The following is a 16955-nucleotide window of genomic DNA, read 5'->3' as shown; positions in this document are numbered from 1 at the left end:
TTTCTGTTGTTCTGTGTCAACGGAAATTGTCAGTATCATTCATCTCTTTTTTAGTATGCAAATCGGCTGCGCATGTGCGTAATTTCGGGATTTTTAGGATTATCAGAGCTCGTAGATTCTGTTATGATAATAAAACGAGCACCGCAGAAAGCACTTCAGTGCCCCTTTAAAGGGATACTTCAACGAAATTTGAAATATATTCGTCGTGTTCAAAAATAGGTTGAATATTATCCACAATATCCGTAAATGACAATCACACGTTTGTGTTTTGAGCCTGGTGACTGTATTTTTTGTTATGAACGGCCCACTCTAGCAAGCGCTCGGAGAAGGCCCTGCTTAGAGCACGTGACATCCGACGCAATCGTGACGTAGGTTGTCTCGGGACAAGCAAAGCCACGGCAAGGCTGACGTCGAGGGTATGGCCTAGTCGTTCCAGCCACCGAAGCGGCTGCTTTTGTACGAATATTGAGTGAGGGGTTATCTTTTATAATCCTATAGGGGGACAATAGCTACTTCTGGAACACACAAAAGGGATTCTCGGGAAGACGGGAGTTCCTCCTTCCCCTCTTCTCTCGTCGTGGCCGGAGGCGAGACACTCACCGTCAGTAGCTGTCAAGGTTCCTAGACGGGCACTACAAACGAGGCGTTAGCGACATCCACCAGGTGCTCTTTGCTAATTGTTTAATTTGTTCTAAATTCCTTTTCGTGACTTTTTTAACAAGATATTGGTGTGTTCGATGTAATACTGCTCCTTTGAACACATATAGACTGTAAAATAAGTGCCAAAATTTCGTTGTAGTATCCCTTTAAGGTTGAAACAGCCCAATGTAGTGAATGATTGACTTGCAGGGGTCACAGTCCATGTTGAAACAACAGATGTCGGTGACAAGAGCGTAGACGTGTCCTCGCAACATGACTTGAATGGAAGTTCAACGGTGTCTGTGACCAGCATTGCAAATGCCTATACTAATTCCTCTCACGAAAATTCATCCGCAAGTACGACGGCAAGTGGGACGACTTCCGAGATACTCGGCTCGAGCACCGTTTCAAGTGAAGCAGCTTCGCAACCTGCAAGCCATAAGCCAACTGTGTCTGCAAACACATTTCAAGAGCCTCGAGTCACTTCGCCCATAACTGTACTTGTGAACATATCTCAAGAGCCTGAAGTCACTTCGCCCATAACTTTGCTCGCAAACACCTCTCAAGAGCCCGAAGTCACTTCACCCATAACTGTGTTTGGGAACACATCTCAAGAGCCCAAAGTCACTTCACCCATAACCGTGTCTTCGAACGCGTCTCCAGAGCCTCGAGTAACTTCGCCCAAAACTGTGCCTGGGAGCACTTCTCCAGAGCCTCAAGTTGCTTCGAACGCAACTCTCACACAAAACTCGCAATCGACTGCAATGGACGTTCTGAACAACACTAGGACCACGGCAGAATCTAGAACCACGGCAAAAGTTTCAAACGTCGCAAACATTACCGACCCAGACGACGAGACCAGTGCGCAGGCAAATGTGACTACCTCTTTTCGGTCGACCGAGTTTGTCACGAAGGACGGACCTCTTGCGACAAACACACCGACAACGAGGGACATGTCCACGTCCACTTCGGAAAAGCAGGGACGACGTCGCCACAGCAAGAGTGCCATCATCGCGACTGTCATCATCGTGGTTGTGCTTCTCATAGGGTTGGTGGGCATGGGCCTGTGGTTCTACAACGTCCGGTGAGTGAGTCGGTCACCAGGGTGGCACCGTCTGTATATGTTTTAAGCTGGTTTAATCAAAATGGTGATTAAATGACTTTTCAGTTACAACAAGGGAAGTTCTAGGGGTCTGTGAAATGCTAAACTGTAAACAAGACAGGAAAGAATTTGCTATATACCATATTTTTCGGCCAATTGTTCGCAAACTATGTACATGTCTAAATTATATGCGGTGTTGACAATCTACAGGTGCGGACAAGGATGTTTTTCTAGATCATTTATCGAAATAAGATGTGACGGATTTTGTGAATGACGGAGTATGTGAATGATGATTTAAATACAAACCTACCCCAGGTGGTCCAAATTAATCCTCAGCCCTCCGCTGGGGTGCGCCAGTTGCCCGTCATTGATTTGGCACGTAAAACCCCCAGATTTGACTTTTTTAAATACAAACTTATTTGCGAACCAAATTTTTACGTGCAAACTAGGTACAGGCTATGCTGTAATAAGGCAGAGACTTGAGCTAGTTGGTAGTTGTACATGGTTAAGGGAAAAATAGTGCTCTAAGACAAGGACAAGGAGAACAAACATATAGGACGCACTGGCTTGCAACTATATGATTTACTAGAAGAAGAGCAAGACAGAAACACAGTGGTTTTCACACATGCGTTCGGCACACAGCCCCCACGATACTAAGTCCCCCAGTTCACGGTGGCACGTGCGGAACTTTCGCCGCCCTCCTTAGAAATTTCAACTCTTTTTCTGATAATGCTACTGATGCGTGGCTCACACAGTCGCTTCCCCCCCTGCTCTTGGTTTCAAAGGCTTTGCTTTCAAAGAATTTGCTTTTAAAGACCAAGAGTGTTCAGAGAACACTCTTGGTCCTTGAAAGCAACAGTTGGGAGATATTTCCTAATTCACTGTAAGGGTGCTGGTGTGAACCTCCTTTAACGACACCAGAATTTTAGGTAGGCACAAGAACAGGACAGCTAGGGAAGTGATGGAAGCCTACCACATTGTCAGCAAGGGAAGTGTCTGTGTGAGCCACGCATCAGTGGCATTATCAGAAGTCAGAATTTCCAAGTAGGAAGGTAAAGGATGCCGCGTTTTTGTCTTTGTTTTCTTCTAATAAATCATATAGTTGCGAGTCGGCGCCTGTCCTGTCGTGTATGTTTCTTCTCCTTGTCCTTGTCTTATAGCGCTGTTTTTTCCCCTAATCATGTATAATACAGATTATGCACCAGGTGCAGACTATCTAAGCAAAGAAAATTTGCATGCAGGAAACATGTTCTTGAAAACAAATGTTGTGCCTGTTGTTATAGTCGCCGACAGGATGAGAACAGCAAGGAGGCCTGTCGATCGTCTCGCTTTTAGCGCGAGCATCCTACCTAAGATAACGCTTCGATTGTGCAAGCACATCCAAAGCACAATGGAAGGCAGTGAGTGCATGCTGGAAGATCCAAAAGAGAGCCCTACCATTCTCATCTTGTCTGCGACTATAGTGGGTGGCATTGTGCATTCGGAGCATTGACAGAGATCTCCGTAATTGCTAAAGGCGTCAATTTAAATAATAGATGTTAAAAAAAAAGTGTTTTTTTTCTTCTTTTTTTTACAACATGAATATTTTAGAAGCCTGTCTCAGCTTTCGTTTAGCATTCTATTTGGTTGAATGAGCAGAGAAGAATGAAGTTGTTAATTGCTACTTTTATGCCTTTCAGCTACCGGTTACACCGAAGAGATCGTCCGATTCTAAGGGACACGGAAGGCAACGATGCTGACAACCCTGCATTCAGCGTCGTTTACTATCAGAACGAAGGAAATGAAGACGTTATGCTACAGAAGCACTGACCTCTTGCCCATTAGTAGGCAAGGCTGATGCTGTGCATGTTCAATTTAAGGCTAGCACAACTGAAAAGAAACAGGCCAGGTCATCATTCCATGTTAATGAAATGAGGACCAAAAAACAATTTGTTATCTGCTGATGGCACTTAAAAAAAGAAAATTGCGATACCTCGCTAACATGGCAGGCATTTAGATGTAGTATTCCCCACGTGCCTTACTTCAGTTAAGAGAGTTTAGAGGGTGCGAATATCTTAAACACATTATTGTGTTTGGCATTCGGGTCTGTGATTTAGCGAAGGTTGGCAGTGTTCACAATGTGCATTTAGGTTGTACCAAACAATACCGAGCAAGCGCCCACTCAAAATTTGAAGATAATCGCGAAAAAATAGAGGATGGGTGCATGCGAGGTCACCGATTTTACAGATATATGTACTGTGCATATTCTTTTTGATGTTTAAAATTTTGGGGGTGGGCGCTTAGTGCGGAATGAGAGGATGCACGGTATTCCACGATAGTAGTGTAGCCTTCGAAAGCAAGAAATGCCGGGGAATGAAGTTGCACATGTTGCATCAACATATTTAATGGCAGCAAGTTATCATATACATAGAATATAATTGATTTCACCAAGCTTTTCCCTGCTACGTCTTTGTGTACTTCAGGGAGTGTGTGTTGGTTATTGAAATCTGTCTAAATTAGAAATTCAAAGCTAAATTTCAAGTTCCATAGTCCTGGGAACCGTAAACTGAGTGTTTATTGCCTATCTACCCTTCCGAAGCAGGAAACACTTGCATACCAAGTTGTAGGTTTGCAAACATTTGGATAGTGTGAAGGAACATACTAGCTGTAATGAGTGAATCATCCACATACATGGTGTGTGTAGCATTTATATACAGGGTGCTTTTGGAAATGTGGGCCAAATTACTCCTGCAAAAACTACGCATCACACAGAAACAAAGGTGGATGGCATAGTGGTCTGCACCAAAGGGCCCATTAAGGAAAATGATTAGCCTTGAGTATAATTGGGTAATTAAGTAAGCAATAATCCCTGGAGAAGAGGGACAAAGGTCAGACACAGCTAGGTAACTGGTGCATGCAGAAAAAATCCGCCTGGTCCTGGTATAGGACCAGGGACCTCTCCATTTCCAGTGCAGTGCTCTACCAACTGAGCTAGCCAGGGGTTAGACGTCAATAGCAGTGGCGTAGCCAGGAATTTTTTCCGGGGGGGGGGGAAGGGGCTGAGGTGGCTGGGATGTTTATGACTTTGGGTGTAGAGAGGGGCAGGGGGGGTCAAAATGCATGTGTATATTATAGGGTCGGCTGGATTTTGGGCTACGCCCCTGATTGGTAGAGCAAACGGGTTTTATCAGCTGCCACCAGTTTAACAGCAACAAGGGTGAACGGCCTGCATTTTTAAGGTTATGATATTAATGCAAAGAGCAGGCAAGCTGGACAGATGATAACCTTAAAAATGCAGGCCGTGCAGGCAGCTGATAAAACCCATTTGCTCTATTGACGTCTAACTCCTGGTTAGCTCGGTTGGTAAAGTGTTCCAATGGAAATGGAGAGGTCCCTGGTTCGATACCAGGACCCGGCTGACTTTTTCAGCGCGCACCAGTTACCTTAGTTGAGTTTGGAGGTTTGTGCTTGTCCTTTGTCCCTCTTGTTCTACCTCTCCAGGGATTATTATTGTTTATTCTGTTCAGCTCGTCCACACCTTTGCACTAATATCATAAACTTAAAAATATAGGCCATTCACCTTTGTTGGTGTTAGACTGGTGGTACCTGATAAAATCTGTCTGCTCTACTGACGTCTAACTCCTGTTTAAGTCGGTTGGTAGAGTACTCCACTGGAAATGAAGACGTCCCTGGTTCGATACAAGGACCAGGCAGATTTTTTCAGCGCACACCAGTTTCCTAGTTGTGTTCGGAGATTTGTTTTTGTCCTTTGTTCCTCTTGTTCCCCTTCTCCAGGGAATATTATTGTTTATTCTGTCCAGTGAACCTGCACCTTTGTACTATTAATCACATACTTTTTAATAATTAAATTTTTAAACATTAACTTAACTTTAAAGGTTAAGAACTTGATGGAAACTAATAAATACACCCATACAATGATATAAGGCATGCGCAGCATTTTATGGCGTTCCAAAGAATTGCTAAATTTGAAAGAGTTTCTAGGTTTCGTTTTTTTTATCAGCAGTCCCGCCCACTGTGGCCAAAATGCGCAATGTGCGTGTGCTGCCACGCATCGTACGTAAAGGTGCATAGCCAAAGCTCGTGGCAGTTCGGAGACTTTCTTACCCAGCCCCTTCTACGTGCCATGCGTGGTGGCGCACATACGTTGCACGTTTTGGCCACGGGCAGTAGGATTGCTGGCATGGAGAAGCGCATCAGTAAAAAAACTGAAACCTAGAAATGCATCCAAATTAGGAATTTTTTCGGAATGCCGTAAAATGCTGAGCGTGCCCTATATCATTGTGATAAGGGTGAATTTAGCAGTTTTCCAATATGCCCAGCAAGTTTCTAACTGAAACCATGTCTTTAAAATTAACATTGTAATTACTAAAAAGTAATTAATTACCCAATTATACTGAACGCTAATCATTTTCCCTAATGGACCTTTCGGCACATACCACTACAGCAACAATTTATTTTCTGTGTGATGCGTAGCTTTTGCAGGAGCGATTCAAGTATTTTACAAAAAGGTTTGTACATGTCCACACCCCCTTTATCTTTTTTTTCTTTTACTTATTTTTATACATATAGCATTTATGAAGTCTGGCTTGCTCAGAATCTTTTGTGGTGTACAAATATGAGGTAGCTCGGAAGCGTATAGTTTACGGTTTCTTTGTTCTCTGCTACGATTGATAACAGTGCATTTATTTGCAGTTTTACACTGTGCCTTGTAGGTTTTATATTTAAAAAAACTATCACCAGGGGACATTACATTGTTATGCATACTCTACTCCTCGTATTTTGATAATGCATTTAGTGATCACTGGTTTTCGCAAATAAACCTCTTTCATTTCCTCCAAAAAAAAAAAAAAAAGGATCAGCACATCTTGGCTTTAAGTTTTGTATATCCAGGACATAAAATGCAGTTGAAACCTACCCTTCAACTTTGTTAGACTAGTACTTCGCACGTAAAAATTGAACTGAACTTTCAATGCCAGGACAACGCTACAAACACATACTTGGTTCTGTCTGTATAAAATACATAAACAATGTACATGACTGTTCGTTAGTAAACTCCGTCCTCTTCACCATGTCTTCAGCTCGTCCAGTATCTGCACAATGTAAGGGTTGCCGCCCAGCTCTTCAGCCTCTTTGCGTGCTCTGCAAACGAAGTACAAGCAAGCTGCTCAAGTCTTGCAAGCAACGACACAAAGCTTACTTAATGCAAGGGCTAGCAACAACAGACATCTTCGGTGAAACACGGGCAAAACCTTCAACTACCGCACATCTCGTCAAAGAAAGGAATATTTCTGGCAAAACCCTCGGGTGAGGGAGAGCCAGCGAAATAGGAGTCTATTCGGCAAGAACCTTAGCTGCAGTTCAGGACATGATTTCGTGGTACCTTTTTGAAACAGACTGCGAGGATTGCCAACAGTCAAACTCTGTTCCGGAGCGTTTCTCTCTTGCCCGTGTGGCACTTGTAATCCGAAACACCAGCTTAAAGAAACACAGCCAAGGCATCTTTTACGCTGCTATATTTCTACCGAAACATGACAAATGAGGATTCAACCATCGAGAAAAAAATATTTGCCACTCGAAATCTGGCTTTCTTCCTCAAGAGAGACAAGAAGGTCAATTAGGTTTTCCTTGCTCCCTTTTTCTCGGTTACTTGCACCAATGACAAAAAACTCTAAATATATTTGAGACTCAACAAGCCATCTCGGCACATCTTCATTAATAAAGGTGGCAGAATCCACAAAACCTATATTTTATATGACTACAGACACACCAAAAACGCATTTATTAAAAAAAAAACGTCAAACGCATGAACACGGGAGCGACATAACCCAGCTGAATCTCGGCAACTTCTGTATGCGTCTCGCTGACTCATCATTTTTCAGGTTCCGCACTATAGCGAACGCCGACGCAACACTGGTGTGCCGGCTGTACCCACGCTGGCCTCCCGTAGGTCATGAGACAAATTCGGCACTACAGCTTTAAGCGCCATTGACACACCAGCACTAGACTAAGTTACATTGTGATGTGACCTCGAGTCACTGGTGCACCCACGCTTTGCATACCCTGTGCCAAGCTACTCCTTGGATCGGTTGTTAAGCTTCGTGCGAAGCACAGGTGTCCCGATGACTTGTATAACATAATTCATGCATTCTCTAACTGGATCCTTCAATTACCATTGTGCGTTGCCCGAGTTCCCAAATTTTATCGACCATCCTTGTCCCCAAATAAAGCTTTTCTTTTTTTTTTTTCGGTGTAAGCATTATTCTAGCGGGTCCGAGTCACCTAGACTCCGTTTCATGATAACTTGGCGAACTGTGGAGGTTGCGGCCCCTGCGACCCAATAGGGGCGCTGGAGCAAGGCACATGATAACACTCCATGGTTGAGGCCACCGGGGACTCGTTACCGCCATAGCACAGTCCGTGACAAAAAATAGTTCTAGGATTCTTTTCCTTTTAAAGGCATTTGAACTTGCGCAGTTCCATCTATAACGAGAAGATATAAAAAATAAAGATTAAATAATCACAGATTTATGAGTTTCAATTATAGCTAAAGAAAAAGCGTGTCGCCACGTCCGTGTCCGCTCGTTTTTTTTCTGTTTTTTTTCGCCTTGTAGCATAGTGGTTGTTGGCGATCGCAGCCGCTATTTCTGCTCAAAACATCAAACTGTGCCCTGGCATTAGCACCCGTCATAGATTTACGGCTAAATTGAATGTATGGTTGTCTCATGAACTGTTCCCGAAGGGCTCGCTGTTCAAGCGGATGGATATGTTGCTGTGGTGGACGTTCATCCTAAGTTGGTTGGTTTCGCAGCAGACGACTCTTGGCTAGCAGACGACAGCCGGTTCTTTGAGGCCTCGCATTTGGCATGGCGACACAAATGCTCCTGTTACGTCGGGTCATGTGCCACGCTTTGACGCTCTTATTGGGTCGCGGGGCCGTAGCCTCCACAGTTCGCCAAGTTATTGCGAAACGGAGTATAGTGATGCATAGCTATAAGCCAAACACTCCCAAGCATGTGTCTTGCTACTTACTATGTTTTGCTTTCTTAGAACACCTGCACTCTCAAAACCCTTTGGTTTAAATAAAAGAACACTGACACCCACCCATCCCAAATTTTATTTTTTATTTTTTGCCAGGCGATTTATTATGGTGCCAGAAGATTACCCAGTCAATATTTTGCTACAATGTCACATATATATCTTAATAAAGTAAAAAAATGCAACTTCCTGAAGTCGAAACTGGACTGGGGAGGAAAAAAGATAGAGGAGGAGAAAGTTACCAAAAATCATGCCGCTATGAAACTTTTTTTTTTTTCTATTTCTTGTATTTGCAGTTTTTTAGGAACCATAAAAAATGGGTATCATATTTTTTGTTGATTTATAGTATGGAGTGTGTGCCTTCGATCACTGAAGACTGATTATTTTTGGTGGCCGTGTCTAAATTATAGAAAACGGCACATGACCACGGAGAAGAGAGTGAGCGAGACTCAAACCGGGCAGTTTTCCGAGTTTTCGGGTGAAAAGAGAACAAATTTCGCTGCAATTTGTGTTCTGGGTAGTTGGGCTCTCATATGTCATGTACAAATAAAAGCCTTGGCAAGCATAAATACCCTGTCAAGTCCTTATAAATTAGTATTGCTCCTGATTCTACGCGGAGAGCAAGTCGTCTGCTTTTCGCGCAGGACTTGCGGCGACGTCAGAATGATGCTGTACTCCCATTGGCTTTGATTGAAAGGATCGTGGGTAGACCTCAATGCTAGGCGCTTTGAGGTATATCCACTATTTTTTTATTTTTGATCAGCCAATAAGAGCTTGGCATGACATCATTGCAACCCCTAAGCAAGAAGCAGACGAACTTGCGCTCCGCATAAGACTTGCTGTATATTTTTTTGTTTTGCAGTATTTTCGTATAGTTTGTTAATAACCTGCATTGCTCATTCTATGCCTTAGATGCCTTATTTTAATAAACCCAAACTAGCCAACTGGCTCTGGGTCCATCTGCTGTTTCAGTAAAATGTATGAGCACTTTACTGATCAATGAGGAGGTCACTAAAGAGGAAGTGGGGAGCTGTAAAATAGCAGGGTCAAAGCTGGGGCGCGCGACTGCAAGAGATGCGAACTTTGCGTTCCATTCCCACTGGAGCACCGGCCTTCCAAGGCTTTCTTTCAGAGATGCTACGCGTGACAATATTCGTGCCATCGAGGCATGAAATGAAATGTGGAATGTTTTCGAAGCATCAGCGAAGAGGACTTACTCTGCATCCAGCTTTTGCATAACTTGCTTGGTGTAAGTGAAAGAGCCCAACTTGTCCAAGACATCCACTGCATACTTTTTGATTTCAAGATCTGTGGTTCTCTTTTTGACAATGTCTTGATACTGAATGAAGGAAGAAGGGGTCGATTGATTCATGTTGAGATAGCATTCGACGATCGATGCAATTTTTTTTTTTCTGCTACCTCATAGAATATGCATATTGTACATGCTAAGTGAAAATTGTTTTTTTTTTTCTTGTTTTTTATTGCATCATATTTAGAGAGCTTTATGACTCAAGTTATCGCTGCAATATACAAGTGAGATTATGCAATGATTTGGATGTTTAATGAGAAAATCCCAGCTATGACTACCCAGTAATAACACATGTCACACCAAGTTCCCTATATGCATTCTTTTGGGGGGGAAATTGCCTCTCTGAGCATTATAGCCAATGCATTATGATTTCATAAACTATATTGTATTTCGATCCATGGAACGTGCATTTTGTAAAGCAAGGATACTCATAATCCTAGGGTCTTCTGGATGCTGCTGAATGGCGTGGATGATCGGGAATGAAAACTTGCCCTCTGTCAAATCTTCCGCAAAGCTTTTGTTGTCTGTGTACTGCAATGAACAAAAGATGGGTTAGGTAACCTTACTGCATTTGAAACGTCCACAACACTGCAGCAAGATCTGTAACTTGCTGTAACGTCTACCAACCTCTTTCAGCATCAGGTTTGCATAGTCGTCCCGGATTTGAAAGTAGAGACCAAGCGTACCAATAAGCTTGGTGAAATTGCTGCAGAAATTTAACCACTGTGAATGATTTTCCGCCATGTTTTGTAGAAACTAAATGAGGACAACGTGCAGCTTTTTTACCCTTTGTTCTCACTGAAGAGCTGCATTAGTCCCACCGCCAACCCAAAGAGGCCTCCAGTTTCTGCAAAGAGATGAAGTCTTTATTTAGCACATGAGGGATTTAGGCTCGAGCACTCAGCCATGGTGAAACAAGGTCAGTCGGTGCCTTTAGCTACAAAAGCAGCAACTTACTCCTCTTGACCATGCGGGAGTAGTCACTTTCCGTTGGACAAATGTAGTTGTCCCTCCAGTAGATTTCCATCCCCTGGCCTCGATGAAGCTCCAAGATTTGCTCTAGGTGATCAAAAAATTTGGTAGAGACCTAGCATCAGTGGCGTCACTCAGGGGGTGGACTGCCCTGGGTGCAGCGCTCATGGGGGTGCCGCAGCAGGCCACGGGAGTGGGGGGGGGGGCGGGAGGGAGAAGGGTGTTGCGGTGGATACATTACTGCCTAGCATGTTAGGAAATACTGCATCTTACTAGGGAAGGGAAGATTAAGTTAAACAACAAGCTAACAGAGTGCAAAGACCAGGAGTAGTCGCAGGAGCTTGTACACGTGAAGACCGTGTTGCTACTGACACGCATGACATCCACCGGCTGAACACCATATTGGGGTTCCCCCCCCACCCCAAGATAATGACAGTGCACATTTCTTACTGCTATACTGGGCTGCATCAAAGTGATTTTAGGGCACCCAACCTTGAACTCAATTGTACTAGCGCCATTTTAAGCAGTGGCACTGATCGTTGAAGTGTGACGCATCAGCTGCTCCAAGAGGGCAGCACACATCCCATAGAAACGTGAAAATACATAATGCCGAAAAAAGTATCAACAGGACTGTTCAGACAGGCTCGCATCAGAAGCACGTCATGACACATCCCTGTGAATTGGACTTGAACGATTAGAAACTGCAAGATGTAAAAATGTGCCTGTGTCTTCCCACACATCTTTTTCATCCATAAACCTGGGCAAGGAGTCCCCATTTGGTTTGTTCACTCCTCCCACTTCTCTGTCATCTAGAGCCGTTTTCACTCCTCGAGCGAGCGCACCAGAGGGAGGCAGGTCCCAAGCACCACAACTGGGCTCATCCTAACAATCTTACCGGTAAAGACAGCAGTTGCTCGTGGGTTGTCAAGTTCGAGGCACTTCTCAAGGCCCAAAAAGTACACATAGTTTGCAGAGTTAATGGTGCTTGCCACTCCAAAGATGTTGTGGGCAACGGGCACCCCCCTCCGAAGCGACGAATTGTCCTCAATGTCGTCGATTCTGAAATAGAAGATGTTACTTTGTCTGGAGTTGTTATGTTTAAATGCTGACCAAGCACCTAGACACAGTTGTTGAAGCATCTGCATCTGCATTCCCTTTTTGGTGGAAAACAAAAACGTAACGGGACATTCTTTCACAAGGTTGTCAAAAAACGCGTTGGTTCGCACTTATTCAGCTTCACTTATGTTTGGGCCTGTACGGGGTTCAACCACGTGTCTTCTTTCTTTTTGTTTACCTTGTATCACAAACTGCCTCATGATTAATTAGCCGGCAAGTTTGTTGACGCCTGTCGCCAGGCAATTTCGCTCGCATGTGGCAGTTCGAAAAATTACGAGTCAACGGCCTCTTAGTTTAAATGCTTTATACCTTTAGAGACTACTCTTTTGGGGAGGCAACTTTATGTGGCAATTCACGAGAAGTTAAGTGTGCACCCATATAGCTTATATTGGTGTGTAGGTGCATGGGCACCCATAGCTTTAGCTGCACTGCCTTAAAAAGTTGTCCCAAAGTATAGCTAGCCATTGTGCCAAATGCGGATACACACAAATTAGTTTAAGAAGGAAATAAAGTGGTGTTGACAATGTGACTGACCACACCTGCCACCATCAAAACAGCAAAGCAAATAAATATTTAAAAAAAAAGAAAACACATGTACAGGCTTTTGTTCCTTTCTGTTTATCGCCTTTGTTTTCTTAGCAAATTTACCGCCACACTCATCGAAATCAGTTTCGTGCGAAAGGAACTTGAAAAGTATACAAATGCAGTTTTAACCCATTCGCTACCATGCGCGTCATGAGCTGCAGGCCGGCCGTACCGCATGTTTTTCCCCTATAACGGGGCCACACTAGGCGTAACTGTTTTGCTTGTATAATAAGCTTTTACAGTAAACCTCAGTGCAGAAAACAAGAAAACATGTTTATTTACATGCTTAAGTGGTTCATTCAAGTCTATAAATCACTAGGCCCTCACAGATTCTTCCTCGTATGAAAGGTCTTGAAGCACTCCATCCTCGGTTGCTTAGGCGTCCCACAAATTGTGCGCTCTTGTCGTGATTTGGACTCAGAACTGCTGTCGGAATCGCTCCCATCGTCGACAGAAGGCTCCGAGAACTCACTATCCTCACCAGAAGTCCCGTCATTATCATTGTCGAAGAGGATATCTATAATTTTATCGTCAGAAAGGCCACACCGTACACTGGATGCCGCCATCTTCTCCAAGCAGGCAGCGATGGAGCAGGAAAGACACGAAAAAGAACCAGCTCGAACAAACACAGCGAACAAAACGACCCTCGCCATCTGTTGTTAATGTATCTAACTACACTACCTGAAGTCAGAGCCGTATATGGGGAGAGTTTGGTCCAGTCTATGATCTCGCCGCCGTAATGCTCTCCTCCCGAGTGAGCCAATCAGCATGCTGCGCAGAGCGAGAGGCATGAGTGCACGCGCGTTAACTCCCGGCTGCTCCCAGCTGAGTGGGGAGGGCCGCCATTTTCCGTTCATTCTCCCGGCGGAATGCGTGAGATCGGCATCTAAATCTCGATTATTTCCTTTTATATCGCTGGCTCTGGCAAGAAAATGACATACTGTTATTCTTCGGTGGGTTAAAAAGCTAATAAATGAAGATTTTTCGGTGTATGGCCACAAACTTTTATTCAGGCGAAAAAGAAGTCGGCCTCATAGCAGACGACGCATAGCCTCAGCAGTGCTCTTCTCCGACCAGTCTCCGACAGCGCTGCGAAAAAATGGCGGTCGTCTCTTTTCTGCTCCCTTCTTTCTCTCTCGCTCCTTCGGCGCTCTCCTCCATTTCATTCACTTTTCTCCTCTCCGGCACCTTCGTCGCCCCACCCACTGGCCAAACTCCCCAATATATGGCTCTGCCTGAAGTCTACATAGCGCACCATCTATGAATGGCTCTTTAAAACAGAAATTCATGCAGCCCGGCAAAACGCCGACTTGGGCAATATGGCCTCTGATGGCACGCCCAGCGATTCGCCGGCTTTGGTAGCGAATGGCAACAAACCTGTTTTTTTTACTTTTCAGCAACATTCAATAGACCAGTTGCAAAAATACCAAGGTCGTGTGCCAAACATGAAATGAATTATGGGAACATCCTGTATGCTGCTTCTTGCTCCCAATTCTACTACCATGTTACATTGAAGAAGGCGAGAAAGGAAGGGTAGCGCAGTAATGCAACTGCCCTCACCTGCTCTTCTGCTTTGCCTTTGACACCTTCAAGGTTGTTTGCTACAGTCAGCTCCATACAACAAGTTCCCAGAATGCCTTTCGGCACCGTGTATAGCACTGCCTATTTTGCAACAGGTCTACGGCAAAAATGTATGGTTACCACACAGGCTACAGGATTTACGTGCCTTCATAAACCGCCATGTACTGTTATCTTCCTTTTTCTTTTGCTTTTTTCTAATTATAGACTGTTATTTAATATAGAGTGAACACTAAAGATATGGGTCAGTTGAAAAACTTGTACAGTAAAACCTCGTTATAACAAAATGGGATATAACAAACAAATGGATATAACAAAGCAATCATAATTCCCCTTGCTTGAATAGTTGGAAGAAATGGACATTGGCTATAACAAACTAATGGTTATAACAAAGTAATTACGACCGCTCCTTCAACTTCTTTATAACGAGGTTCTACTGTATTGCAAAATTTCCATATAAAAATAACAACAAAAAATCCTCTCTTACTTGGGTTTCCACACCTGTTACTAAGTATACACAGAAAATGGCTCTAGACCCCCAGGGTGTCCACCAAGACTATTGAAATTCATCCTAACAGGTTTTTGTGGCACGACCACAAACTGTTTCATGTTGAAGTAGATCGCTTTCTGTGGAAGGACGACTAACAACCAAGGCTGTGTGCTTATGTCGGCCTTGGATAATTGTGAATTTACAGAGGGAAGGTGATACTTGCAAAAGACTAGCGTTGTGAAGCATCTGTACAATCTCTCCGATGACTTGACATTTTTCTGGCGAAATTTTCAACCAGTAGTTGAAGGCCTGGGAAAGGAGAAGAAATTTCTTAGACAAACATACCTCAAGAATTATGATGACACTCTTACCAAGTTTTGAGAGCCAATACTCACGGCTCATGCTCATTGCACTTTAATAAATGGCTTTTCAACAAAAAGCTCTTTACGAAGTGACCCCTTTAATATTTTAAGAATGTATGGTTAAAGGAATCACCTGTGCAAGTTTCGTGCGGATCTGCTTCCCCGGGATTTTCAGTATGTAGTGATAAGGCTGCAGTATGATCTGAAACCAGAAAACAAAGCACATCTGTGCAACCTGTACATGGTGCACACCTTCTGTGAAGGCTCGTTCAAAAGCATCACAAGCGTTTGCCAGTCAATCGAAATACTTCTCAGTTTAGATGAAGCACTCTCTGCTGATACCGCTAAACTTCTGTCTGCATGCTATTAGGAGCATATTTTGCCCGTGACTGGAATGCATTACCAAAATGATGAAATGGCTATCTTGGGTGGGAGGGAAAGGTGCTCCTGTTTCCTGCTGTAAAGTACTGTTTCACCATCTCTTGAGTTCATTAAAAACATTTTTCTGGTATTAGGACTAGAAACTTCAACATGAAATTAAGGTAAGGGACTGGGAGAGCAAAATAACACCTCAGTGAAGATGTTTTGAACTGGATTTTTGTGTCTACAAGTACTTGCCACGAATGGAAAGCAGTTATTATTTGGCTTTTCATTCGGTCAATATCCATATCCAACCAGCTCAATGCTTTTGGTAAAATTAACAGTAATATGCTTTCAGAGTTCCCACTCGCATGCAGCCGCAATATATTTACTAGCGAATATAAACACTGTTTGGTGGATGCCAAAAATGAAACTCTCCCAACTTGGCCAAAGGGTACTTTTTTGTGTCACTTCTGCACCAGTGCATTTCTAGGAAGCCACATTATCAACCACTCCACAACAACAAGCTTTGTAATATCTGTACCGTCTGTACAGTAGAGGTACCGTACCTCCATCGGTTCAGCACAGCTCCTGTGCTTTAACTGTTCAGTATCCCTCTCTTGACAGCTTTTAATAAAATCTAGTACGTGCAAATAAAATTTGATTTCTGCTTGATGCTTCATGAGTTTCTCATACGCACCACTCAACGAAAGCGTAGAAAATGCTTCATAAAAGAATGCATATAGAAAATACTGGTGATTTTACGAAGCGCTGTAACTAATGTATCTCTTGCTGTAAATGTTCCCAAGCTCTTCAGGTATTCCATTTGCTTACGGTCGTTCGTTGCCAAGGTAATATATATATATAAAAAGAAAGGCCTTCCTGCGGTGCCGCTGCTCTCTTGAGCGAATAAAGATTATTATTATGATTATAATTGCCATTAAAAAAAAAAAAAAAGGGAAATTTGCCGTGTGCGATTTCGAAACAGGTTACCTTTTCTTCTTCGTACGGGCTAAGTGTTTTGTCTCGGTCCATAGCGCCTCTCCAACGCCTTGTCGATGTGCAGTTCAATGGGAAGAATATAAAGAATACACCACTAACGTTCCTTGTTTTCTCACAAGTAGTAGAAAAACCGGCTGCTACCGCGACAGGAGGAAACTGGTTTCACTGATCGGTGGTGTCACTGCTGCGTCATCTGAACCGCTACGGATGCGCAGATCTCTGAAGCGACTTCACACTACCATGTTGGACACCAGACTACGAACGACATGCATCTACAGTACACGCTAAAAGCTAAAACACCAGAGACGATACAACACATGCAACTACCACCCGTCCCGCCGGCACCGCTGCGCTAGCCCACTGTTGGCTCGGCTTGTCTTCGTTTGAACTTTTGTCCGGCCCTTG

The 16955-nt window shown here is 43.7% G+C and overlaps 2 protein-coding genes across 2 annotated transcripts; one reads left to right on the top strand and one right to left on the bottom strand.

The window, feature by feature from the left end:
* Positions 1-842: 842 nt before the first annotated feature.
* LOC115312781 (location of vulva defective 1) lies at positions 843-6593 on the top strand (the record flags this gene model as incomplete). Its single annotated transcript, XM_042292429.1, has 2 exons — positions 843-1723; positions 3421-6593. Coding segments are annotated over 2 exons (1011 nt in total), but the record flags the coding sequence as incomplete, so codon positions are not given.
* On the bottom strand, positions 4095-16925 carry LOC8041879 (geranylgeranyl pyrophosphate synthase). The gene is made up of 10 exons (XM_029971678.4): positions 16542-16925; positions 15322-15390; positions 15050-15135; positions 11953-12116; positions 11043-11144; positions 10872-10932; positions 10713-10791; positions 10514-10616; positions 9994-10108; positions 4095-6880 (listed from the first exon to the last, which is right to left on the bottom strand). The coding sequence occupies exons 1-10, from the start codon at positions 16581-16583 to the stop codon at positions 6805-6807; spliced, it is 897 nt and encodes a 298-aa protein (XP_029827538.1). The 5' UTR covers positions 16584-16925; the 3' UTR covers positions 4095-6804.
* Positions 16926-16955: the final 30 nt, after the last annotated feature.

This window comes from Ixodes scapularis, unplaced genomic scaffold (assembly GCF_016920785.2).
Source record: "Ixodes scapularis isolate PalLabHiFi unplaced genomic scaffold, ASM1692078v2 PGA_scaffold3__209_contigs__length_174095766, whole genome shotgun sequence".
Classification (NCBI taxonomy): Eukaryota; Metazoa; Arthropoda; class Arachnida; order Ixodida; family Ixodidae; genus Ixodes; species Ixodes scapularis.
The sequence above is the reverse complement of the archived record's forward strand: the minus strand, read 5'-3'. Positions and strand labels throughout refer to the sequence as shown.

What these genes read in the sequence shown, in the direction of transcription:
- LOC8041879 (XM_029971678.4), bottom strand. Translation starts at nt 16,583, where the DNA reads ATGGACCGAGACAAAACACTTAGCCCGTACGAAGAAGAAAAG. An exon ending in TCCGCACGAAACTTGCACAG is followed by an intron (nt 15,136 to 15,321) that starts GTGATTCCTTTA and finishes CTCCTTTCCCAG; the next exon opens with GCCTTCAACTACTGGTTGAA. An exon ending in CAAACCTGATGCTGAAAGAG is followed by an intron (nt 10,617 to 10,712) that starts GTTGGTAGACGT and finishes TGTTCATTGCAG; the next exon opens with TACACAGACAACAAAAGCTT.